At 40.4% G+C, this 11,917-nt stretch overlaps 3 protein-coding genes across 3 annotated transcripts in view; all 3 read left to right on the forward strand.

Annotated features, from left to right (window-relative positions):
- LOC137979058 (kanadaptin-like) overlaps positions 1-11,917 on the forward strand; it is a 49,806-nt gene that overhangs the window by 19,057 nt on the left and 18,832 nt on the right. The window lies entirely within an intron of this gene.
- LOC137978793 (sphingolipid delta(4)-desaturase DES1-like) lies at positions 457-2,958 on the forward strand. The gene is made up of 2 exons (XM_068825864.1): positions 457-605; positions 1,374-2,958. Exons 1-2 carry the CDS (start codon positions 524-526, stop codon positions 2,273-2,275), a joined length of 984 nt encoding a protein of 327 aa, XP_068681965.1. The 5' UTR covers positions 457-523; the 3' UTR covers positions 2,276-2,958.
- Positions 7,305-10,312, forward strand: LOC137979962 (sphingolipid delta(4)-desaturase DES1-like). The gene is made up of 2 exons (XM_068827288.1): positions 7,305-7,680; positions 8,892-10,312. The coding sequence occupies exons 1-2, from the start codon at positions 7,599-7,601 to the stop codon at positions 9,791-9,793; spliced, it is 984 nt and encodes a 327-aa protein (XP_068683389.1). The 5' UTR covers positions 7,305-7,598; the 3' UTR covers positions 9,794-10,312.

Raw genomic sequence — 11,917 nt, forward strand, 5'->3', positions numbered from 1 at the left:
CAAACCGATACTCCTAATTCGTCCATTTCTCTGTTACATCCTAATTTCTTTTTGTATCTCGCTGGACTTTTTCAACTCTGTGGCTCGTGCATCATCCCACATTGTTTGATTTTTTTTTGTCCTGTAATCGAACTTTGGACCTCGTGTTCGCAAGCAAGCAAGCGCGTGTCGAGATGAAACACTTTGGAGGCGACTAAAAGTAAAAGGAGCGTTTTTTTAAAATAAAATTATATGTCATTTTACTCCAGGCCAAGAAAAAAAGACTTGACGTTTGAATTTAAGAAATTAAACCGTGGAGGATCGTAGTATTATTCTAGGTTGGGGAGATAACGGGGAAATATAACTAAGAAAAAACTTCTTTTCTTATTTATCGTCAATGTTTGAGAGGTGAAGGGTATGTTTAATGAACAGCTGACACGCGTCAATACTCGACGTCATCGGGGTGTTTCAATTTGCCCCATAAAACATCGATGTTACTTCTTCCAAAGTCATTTTACGGTGCCTGGTAAGCCCGACAGACAACATGGGAGGACAAGTCTCAAGAAACGACTGGATATGGTCTTACACCGCCGAACCACATGCTACAAGGAGAAAGGAGATCTTAGGTAAGATGGAAAGCGCAGCATTAGCCAAGTTTGGACTTGTTAGTATAGCCATTTAATTTAAAATTTTAGCCTGATGCTGCGGGCAGAAGTATCATAAGGCACGAAGAAGCTGTTTACTTGTGTTTCCCCTTACATAAGACGTCGGCGAAAATTGCATGTTACAAAAACGTTTCTTTTTGCGATTAAATAATGTTCTAAGCTTTAAGGGTCTAGATTTTTAAGCAAAAAATTTCTTGACGGTAAACCGTTTTGCGCTAAACGAGATCTACTCAATGTTTTTCAGTTATAACCCCATATTTGAAACTTGCGAAAAAATAAGTTAGGTACGTGTGAATTCACGAAACTTCTAGAGACTAACATTTTAGCTCTAAACCATCATAAATTCTTTTCAGGTTTCCACACCTAGACAAACCCGCGTTTTGTCAAGCCTCAGCATGTCGAGCGAAAGTGTAGAAGGTTAAACCACTCAGATTTGGAGGGAGGGGGGGGGGAAGTGGGTTCGTTGGTTTTCGTAGTTTTTCATATTTTACTTAAAGGACATTCAAGGATTTAATCCCCACTTTCCTCCAAACAACAATAAATCCATGCGCATGCGCTTATCTATTGTGGTATTTATTCTTAAGTTTATTCTCCCATTGCATTTGACCCCATATATATGCGCATTAAGGCTCTTTATTCGATTAAGACTTCACGGTGGGGCATTCTGCCTGTGCAAGAATTAAACAATTTATATTCAAGATTAAAGAACTGTTTTTATTTTATTTGTAGCCAAATACCCACAGATCAAGAAACTAATGGGATATGATCCAAACCTGAAGTATCAAGTTATGCTGGTGATGGCGCTCCAAATGGCCCTTATTTACGCAGCACAATCTATGTCCTGGCCATTGTTGATCTTCATGTCATACTCGCTTGGTGGACTCATCAACCATTCCCTGTGTTTAGGAATCCACGAGGTTGCGCACAATTTGGCTTTTGGCTCGTCACGTCCTTTTGCCAACAGACTCTTTTCAGTGTTTTCAAATCTCCCTGTTGGTGTACCAATTGCGATCACCTTCAAAAAGTACCACCTGACACACCACAGATATCAGGGAGACGTGGAATTTGATGGAGACTTGCCAACAGATTTCGAAACCCGCTTTTTTGTTAACACAGCAACCAAATTATTATGGGTGTTAACGATGCCATTTTGGTTTGCTGTGCGCCCTATAATTAAGTACCCAACGTGGCCCCAGCCCCTGGAGGTCGTGAATTATGTACTTCAGTTTGCTTTTGATTATCTGGTCTACCAATACTGGGGCCCAAAGGCATTTTGGTGCATGCTACTGAGCTTTTACTGGGGGTTAAGCCTTCACCCTGCCGCTGGTCACGCGATTGCAGAGCACTACCAATTCCAAGATGATGTTGAAACCTACTCCTACTATGGTCCCTTGAACTGGTTCCTCTTCAACATTGGTTACCATAATGAGCATCACGACTTTCCCAATATCCCTGGATCACGACTACCCAAGCTGCAGGAAATTGCTCCTGAGTATTACAAGCCACTACCGCATCATACCTCATATTCCAACGTCATATACGAATTCATTACCAACCCAACGATCGGGCCTTTTGCCAGAACGAAGCGCCAGGGAAATAGACCCCAAGGCGAGGACATGAAGGTAGACTAAAACAGAAAAACTGACTTGTTCCGCGGACATTGCCCTCTTTGTGTAACGTCATTGTGTTCTTCCGCAGAAACATGGACATTTTAATTTAGCTATGTTGATTTCGCTGTTTGACTTTATTAGCTTATCAGTCACAAGCAATATAAAAGGTTTGCTGGTTCAAGGCTTAGCTCTGATACCGTGTTGTTTCCTCAATTAAACAAGAAACGTCTCCGCACTGTCCCTCTCCATCCAGATGTATAAATAAGAATCGGCCTAGCATCCCGTACAGCGGTAGGGGGACGCGGCGGCCGCGTAATCCCCACTAGCCCGGATGCGACATTGCCTTCTTTCATTTTGCAAGTATAACTGAACCTGCAAACAGATCACTAATGTCCTTTTTTCTAGGTGTTTGGGAAAAGGTTATGATTATTGTTTCGGAATGCTTCCCATTTTTGCTATACGTTTGTAGCCAGCACTTGTCACAAGGTTTATGGATTTTCTTTGATGTTAGTCAATTTTCTTTACTCTTATTATATGCATTTTACTTTTCATTTCTCTATATCATTGTAATGATGGTGAACGGGTTAGGATTTATTGTCTTGTCTGGGAATGACATATGAGTGTCACTAACACTGGTACGCTTGGATATGCTTTATTAATGGTCGGGTTTTGGATTGTCGCAATAAAAGAGAAATCGTCCATGATTTTGGTGTGTTATTTGTTTTATGAAAGGGCAATTACTCTGAATGCAAACAGATTGAGTCTTATTCATAAGGCATTTTTTCTCTTATTATTTATCGTCTAATCGTCCATAGTTTCATCCAGAAAAAAAACAAGATGGGATTTAAGCCGCGAGACGAGATACCTCTTCTTCCTCCCCACACGCTTGCCGTGGGAGAACCATTGTGCTGTTCCCAACCCATTTTACCACAACAATAATATTTAAATTGTTGTTATGTGGAGCTGCACTTAAAGGGGTGCTCAAAAAAATTCGCCTGGTAAGTTGATAACGCCATGCTGATGAGACCTAACAAGGCCGAGACAGCTGTCCATGGCTGCCCATAGATTGCTTTCGATATATTAAAATTCAGCTTGAAAGAGAGGTTTAGGGGACAAAGGCAACCAGGTGATCTGGTGACGTAATTCGGAGGACTGGGGAGAAAAACTTTAGAACCGTATCCCACAACCGCGCGCGGCCTTATTTTTTAATTCAACATGGCAGAGGCGAGGTTGGATCTCGTCGTTTCCACTTGAATGTTCATTTAGTAACAGGAAATGTGGTAGACACGGAATAATCTGTTGAGTTTTGGCGATGGAAGGTACTGCAGGGAGTTTGGAAACAACATCTAAGGCCCCGCGCGGTTGTGGGATACAGCGTTAAAATTTTTCTTCCGAGTCCTCCAAATTACGTCACCAGATCACCTGGAAAGAAAGTTGATGATATTCTAATATCTCTTACATTCATTGCAACTTGTTTTTATTGTTTTTGTCCCCTCTGTCTCACTATCAAGCTGAATGTTGATATTTTGAAAAATGGCCCATTAACCAGGTGTAATGGTTGTGCGCATGCATGACGTGATGGTCAGAAAAGGTTGGTGTTATGGTGCGTTCATTTTGCTTTTAATGCTTAGCTTTCCTTACCTCATTCCCTCTTCTTTTTAATCTTGAGCATGCTCAGCAGATCGAGTTCTTGGTGGAAAGGGCATCTTCGGGGATAATGATGGGTTACAACATGTTGTTACACATCCATATGCACGAATCTCGTCTCGAGGAAAGATTGCTATACGCATGACTAAATTGTCGCTCAGACTTAAATGTATTTAGCGCTGGGCACTAATTGGGAACACTCATGTGTACAGAAATTAAATCAACCTATGAAATCGTTGGTTGGTTTTTGAGGAGAGAGGAGAACCGTAGATCCTGGAGAAAAACATCTCAGAGCATAGTATAGAACCAAGAAACTGTACTCAACCCACATATGACGCCAACTCTGGGAATCGAACACTGGCTTCATCGGCGCGCTGGGAGCGCGCGGGGCGGGGAGCGCGCGGGAAGGCGAGTGCTCTCACTGTCACGCCTACTCCCTTTTAATTTATCTTCAACGTACTGATTTCACCCTGACCATGACAATAAACTGACGAACTTCTTTGAAGTGGGGTACAAGAAATGAATTTTTTGTTGTTGTTGTTGTTGTTTGCTTTTTAGGGAAACTTGAAAACCTCAGATGTAGTGAAGAAATTCACATTTTCAGCTAAATTGCTCCAAATGTAGTGTCAATTACGTAACAGACCTTCAGATTAACCTTGGCAAAGTCATCACTGAACAAAAATAAAAGATATTTGTTATGATGTATACAGCCGATTGTTTGAAGTCTGGTTCATTTCTTCCTTGCTCTCCGCACCAATTCGTAAATGGCCATAAAATTTCGTTTCGTTTCACGTCTATTAAGCAACCAATTCTTTTCATGGCGATTCGTCGATTCAGAACATCCGTGAAACTTGTGTAAACCACCAAGGTATTTTTACCAACTGATTTCACGGTTTCTTATAATAATAACAAAAGAAATAAAATACAATTAATAACAAAATAATAATTCGAGAAGAGTCATGTGATGGACAACATATGGCTGTAATATCTTCGAACAAGTGGTCTCACTATTGGGCAGAAATTGGAATCAAGTTCCCTTATCTTAAGGCATGGTTAATATATGGAGATGGTTATGAAACTCGACAAGTTTCTTTATTTTATGTTTTTGTTCGCCGTTTTGGCCCTGACCAAGCACAAACCACGCCCTTCTTCTGAAAGACAGCCAATCAAAAGTTTTGATTAATTTATTCCAAACGGCATTCCAAACTCAGTTTATAGAACGAGTTTCAATCGAGTGTCGTAAAACCAAAACCAAAGTGATTACTTTGGCCAATCAAAAAGGACGGACACAATCCGGTAAACCAATCAAAAATCGAAGTAATTACACGTAGCCGACACAAAGTGCGGGAAAATGTGTACGCACGAGCCACAATTGGTTTTGGCTTCACTTCTGGTTGGTTGAAAAAGTGGCGCGAGAACTTTGATCCAATCACTGAGTGAAGTAATCATAAACCAAAGCAATTCGCTAATCACTTAATTGAAAACGGCTCTATGAACTGAGGACAAAAGATTGTGCATGGTCACGGTTGAATTAACATAAAGTTTCCAGAGTTTCATGACCAGCTATGGGCATGCGCAATGCTGATGCCTGCCCTTACCCACTTCGGGAATTAATGGATAAATTCAAGTGGGCATCATCCACATAAAGATGAAAACCCACTTTGCGTAGATTATAACATATAATATAGCGCTACGGTATTCAAAGGAGACGGCTCATTTAATTTCAATCATGCTAAACTAAATTAACTTTCTCAGAACGGAAAAGTAACATAGTCACCTGGGTACGGTAGGTAAAGTCTGCTTACGAGCCAAGTGACCCACCATTAGGCCGGAGCTTACCCCAATTTCTGTATTTCTGTAGCATGAAGCAACTAGGAGTATTTCTACCGCAGGGCTATGTCACCTGGGTGCTAGGGGATTTTTAATCCAAGGTCAGGGAGAACGCTACACGATTCGAAAAACAAACAATCATAGTCGGAAAAAAGATCCCTCTGATTTATTTCCGTTAATTTGTGATCATTGGCTTCGAACCGTATAGTGTTTTCTCAGACTTTGAAACAAATTAATTTTAATTAATGATCGGATTCTTCTGGCGTCCACGTTGAGCGCATCAATAAACGTTTCAAAATGAAAAGCTCTGCGCACCTCTTTTGTCAATAATTTTTGTCGTGTCTGCGATTATATATTGTGCTGATTTATAGATTTACGAAGGTTAATTTGTTTGACGGAAACGTTTCCGGCTAGAAACAAGACGTAGCTGGCAGAAAATCCATCATCGCGCTGGATGAACCTCAGCAAAGCTCCCCTTTTAAACTTGCTTTTGCTCAAGAGTTTTTAGAAAACATAGTGTTTCTGAGTTCCAAAACCCCTAAGAATTGTAGCATCTTCCGTGCCAACCGGGAACTCTGTTTCGTGTTTAAATCACAGGACAAGTTCACAATCTGATCTGATTTCCAGCGTGAATCGTGCCACTAGAGAAATTTTTTTCCGACCTCGACTGTTGGTTTTTTGAATGGCGTTGCGTTCTCTCTGACCTTAAGAAAAACTCCTCCGGCATCCAGGGTACCATACGCCTCTCTGTGCCACGTGAAAATCAAAGCAAACAGCTTGACGGGCCAAAACCGGTTTGAGGGGAAATGTGATGTGATTGAAAAACCTTAAATAACAATGACCACAACCAGGTTTTCTGAGCCCGCGAGACTGAGCACCCCCAGCAAACCATTATTTTAACGAAAACCGCTGGTCAGCAACCTGGTTCTGGTCATTGCTGTCTAAGGTCTTCCGATATGATTAGGCTGTTGACTCGCGCCTTTTCAATTTTCGTCCTTGATTGGTGATTCCGAATCGCATAGCGTTTTCTCGCATCATCTTGAAAACAATTCTTTTGACAACCAGGGTGCATACGTTGCGACGACTACAAAGTGTGTTATTCACAAAATGTGAAAGCTGCAGTTTCTTCAATTCCAGTGCATACTCTTTGTTCCACCTTGTAACATTTGCATGTTGCGGTTAACAACCAGACTTAAACAGGATCCCATTTTGGATCAGTAAACAAAACTTATCTTCACAATTTTACGTTGTTGCTAAATACCCATAAATATCTATCTATGATATTCAAAAAAAAGTTAAAATACAAAAAAATTACAAAATGATGAACTATTATACAAACGTAAAGTGCTAACTTTTGCCTTTGATTGTGGTGCAGTTTGGACTTGCACATGTCCTTACCTACTTTTCGGCTCGTGCGTTATCTCACAATAATTGTTTGATCATTTTTCTCCAAGAATCGGACTTTGGTCCTTGTGTTGACGAGCAAACGTATACGTGTCCAGACGAAACACTTCATAGACGACAGAAATATTCTTTTTATAAATTTATTAGAAAGAGAAAAAATGTTTTTTTTTTTCAAGTTAAAATTGTTTCCTATATAGGAAAAGTAACTTTACGTTTGATCTTAAAAGTTTAACAGTTGCACAATTATAATTAACCATGCGAGGAGAATTAATGAGGAGCTATGTGTAAAAAGATTTCTTTTCTATTTATTGTCTCTGTTTAAGAACTGAAGGAATGTTTGTGAACATCTGACAGACGTCAATATCTCGACACCGTTGTCCTTTCTCATATATCTGCTCCATAAAACATCGATGTTACTTCTTCCAAAGTCATTTTACGGTGCCTGGTAAGCCCGACAGACAACATGGGAGGACAAGTCTCAAGAAACGACTGGATATGGTCTTACACCGCCGAACCACATGCTACAAGGAGAAAGGAGATTTTAGGTAAGTAATATAACCCAGTATTAAATACATGATTTGTGCTTCAGAGTTAGCTTTATTTTTAGCCCGTGATAACGGTGAAAATTGGATTGGGAAAGATGACTAAGCTATTTGCTGTACACATAACGCATATAACTTGGATTTACTCTTACATAAATCTTCGGTTAAAATAACATGATGCAGAAACGTTTTCTTCTCAGTTGAACCAACTATTTTCTTAGCCGGTTGAATCATTTTACGACAACCAAGACCTAGGCAATATTTTTGCAATTTATTTATATAATCTTTTATACAAAAAGCGCCAGAAAAGAAAAACGTGGGCCCATGTGAATTGAGGACCGTGACTAGGACCATTTTAGCTTCAGCTCATCATTGATTCCTGTCCTCTTAAGTTCCGCCATGCCCTAGCATTGCAGGATAAAGACAAAATGTAAGCGAAATTATGTTTGGGAAAGTCTCAATATATTAGGAAAGTTTTAGATAGCTTCTGTTCACTCAGACTGAGATTCGCTTTCGTTACTTTAACTGAAATTGCGTAATTCTTCGAGCTGGTCGAGAAGCGTAATGGTGGCTGAATTTTCCGATAACATAATGACCATTCCTCGAGCTCAATTCACCGAATACTGGTCGGGATAACTTTCAAGACTGTTATTTTTATGTACGGTAATTCCACGCATCTCAGTTTTCTCTAACCTAAGTGGAACGTACGGTAACATAAAAAAATTAATTTTCTCAGTCGAGTTCGTTCAAGGACAGCTTCTACGTTTTTTTTAACTTATCATTATAATAACAAAACAGGAGTAAGTAAAACAGTAATTTAAGTTCGTTTTTCGCTGAATATTCCAAAATACTAAGACTTCTGGTGTTTCTCCTCTCCGACCTGTGCCTTCGAGAGATAATGCCCTGGCTCGGTTTATCTTGTTCAAAACATCCAATGATGGTTCATTGGTGGAGAAGGAGAGGTTCAAGAGCGCTGTACATTCCTGAAATATCTGGGTTAGCTTCAATCTTTTGCATCTTAAAAGTAAAGCTAACCATTCCTATACTTTGCGCTGTACCTTAGGTATTCATTTCTTTAAGTGTGGCTCCATATACATGCACACATAGGCTCTTGGTCAGTAAAGACTTTGATGCAGAGAATGCTTTGACTATACCAGTGCAAGGATTAAGCAATTCACACTCAAGACTAACAAATGCTTTTACTTTATTTGTAGCCAAATACCCACAAATCAAGAAACTGATGGGATCCGATCCGAACCTGAAGTATCAAATTATGTTGGTGATGGCGCTCCAAATGGGTCTTGTTTACTCAGTGCAATTCATGTCCTGGCCAATGGTGATTTTCTTTACATACACACTTGGTGGACTACTCAATCAATCCTTGTGTTTAGGAATCCACGAGGTTGCGCATAATTTGGCTTTCGGTCACTCACGTCCACTTGCCAATAAGATCTTTTCATTGTTTGCAAATCTTCCTGCTGGTATACCAATTGCGATCACCTTCAAAAAGTACCACCTGACACACCACAGATATCAGGGAGACGTGGAATTTGATGGAGACTTGCCAACAAAGTTTGAATCCCGGTTTTTTGTCAACACCGCAACCAAATTGCTATGGGTGTTAACGATGCCATTTTGGTTTGCTGTACGCCCAATGCTTGTCTACCCAACGTGGCCTCAACTCCTGGAAGTCGTCAATGTTATACTTCAAATTGGTTTTGATTATCTAATATACCAATACTGGGGCGGAAAGGCTCTTTTCTGTTTGACGATGAGCAAGTTGTACGGGATAAGCCTTCACCCTGCCGGTGGTCACGCGATCGCAGAGCACTACCAATTCCAAGATGATGTTGAAACATATTCCTACTATGGTCCCTTGAACTGGTTCCTCTTCAACATTGGCTACCATAACGAGCATCATGACTTCCCCAATATCCCTGGATCACGACTTCCCCAGCTGCAGGAGATTGCGCCCGAGTATTACAAGACTTTGCCTCATCATACCTCCTATTGCAGGGTCATATACGAATTCATTACCAATCCAAAGATCGGCCCCTTTGCCAGGACGAAGCGCCAGGGAAATAGACCCCAAGGCGAGGACTTGAAGGTAGACTAAATGGGAATCACAGGCTTACTCCGCGAACTTTGCCCTCTGCGTATAACGTTGATGTGTTCTTTCGCAGAAACGTCGACATTTTAATTTAGCTATCTTGATTTTAGATTTTGACTTGTTTAGCTTTTATTCGCTGCCAATATGAAGTATTTTAATTGCGCTGAAAACCGTCTACGTCAGTTGGTGTTTGGTAAAAAGGGTCTTGGTGTTAAATCAGAATTGCATTGTTAACAAGTACAGTGGATTCGTTCTTTCTAGTTTTATTCTTTTGTGGCCACCACCTGTACATGTGACTCGTTTCAGATATTTTCTTTGTCATCAATTAACCTTTCATATATACTGTGTAGTGTTATTAATTTTTGTCAGTCCTTTTTCGGACACGCTGTAGCATTGTAATTGAGGTCAATTCAGTTTAGAGTTTCCTGTCTTACTTAGGGAATGACATGAGATTTTCAATGACACTTGTGAGCTCAGTCAATGGCCGAGTTTTGGCTTGTTGCAATAAAAAAGATTGTCCATGAAGTATGTTCCATGCTTTCGATGTGTCAGTTGGACAATTTGTTTTATGAAAGAGCGATGACGATGAATGCAACCAGCGTGAACCCAATCAACCATCTTTTTATCTCGTACTCAGATCTCTTGTGGACGCGAAAAAGGCGAGATCTGTTCATTTTTTTGATTGGCTGTTCGAACTGCTTCGTGTCCAATCCCTTCTTTGAGCAGTTGTTACGGATATGACCCTTTCATCAGCAGAATTATAAATTTAAAAAACTTAGGCCGTCTTTGGAAACAACAAATCCCATTGAGAGATTCGCAAGAGGTCTGGGTATGAGACCAGGTTGACTATCATAGTTTGATCTTTTAAGCTGCATTCATAATTCTCCAAACCAGAGATGCATCAAACTAGAAAACATGAAATTTTTGTTTTATCAAGCGAATTGATAAAGGTCGATTGTAGAGCCCCCTTCGTCAGAGCAACTTGAGGGAGAAGAAGTAGGGGAGCCAAGCCAATAGGGAGCTTTAGATTCTAGTACGAGAACGACTACGAGTACGAGATTTTCTCATAAGGCAACAGTGAGACCGCGCAAACCAGCGTCATTTTTGGGGGAAAAACGTGATACCGTCGTCATTTTAGTACGAGGTTTTGCAAGAATGTCGTGAGGCCTATCAAAACAAGTCAACAACACGGTAGCTGTTTTGGCATTTTTCGTTCAACAAAAAAGGTTAAGTTACCAGCAATAAAAATAACTGAGGAACCTACACTGCTAACAAAGAGTAAGATTAATCGTTCGGGTTATGAATTTTCTCTAAAACGGGGCAGTCAAATCTCGTACTCGTTTTCGTCCTCGTCCTAGAATCTAAAGGTCCCTAATGGTTGAGACACGGTAACCTACAATACACAAATAAATTAGATTGTTTTGGAGGATATAAAAGCAGACGAGAAACCAGGGTGGGGCATCAAAATTTGAAAAGGCGTTCTCTGGTAATTACAAGACTTCGATTGCCCTCACTCAAAAATATTTCCATTGTTCTTATTGTGATTTAAAAATTTTCACACTTTTTTCATCTTTCACACATCAGTAGTTTATTTCTAGATCCTTTTTAAACAAGGAATGCCTTCTATGATGTTTTGAAGGAGTATGAAATTCTCAAACATCAAAAACAAAAACGTAGAAAACGTTTTAGTCAGAAGTGCACATTGATCTCACAATCCTCCGAGAACCGTAAGAACGCCAACAAAATTTCAGAACTGAATCTCAACCCCTCTCCAGAAGACTGGGTTGTATGGAACATGCCTTTTATGGTAATGTTTATGTGGACAATGGGTTACAAAGATACTGTCACACAACAATCCGCATAAATCCCATCACGACGAGAAAACTAAAACTCCATTAACCTCGTAACTTGCAGGATTGTTGGCGCGAGAGGCAAATGCCAAGTGGAGAATGGGGAGTGGCGCTGTGAAATACCACCCCACCCCATTCTCCTTGCAAACAATACCGCCAGCTACGCGAAAACCCTTAAATAACAATGACCACAACCAGGTTTTGATAAGGTTTTCTGAGCCCGCGAGACTGAGCACCCCCAGCAAACCATTGTTCCTAGGTACTTCATGTATCCCCTATT

Source organism: Montipora foliosa, chromosome 12, assembly GCF_036669935.1.
Source record: "Montipora foliosa isolate CH-2021 chromosome 12, ASM3666993v2, whole genome shotgun sequence".
Taxonomy (NCBI): domain Eukaryota; kingdom Metazoa; phylum Cnidaria; class Anthozoa; order Scleractinia; family Acroporidae; genus Montipora; species Montipora foliosa.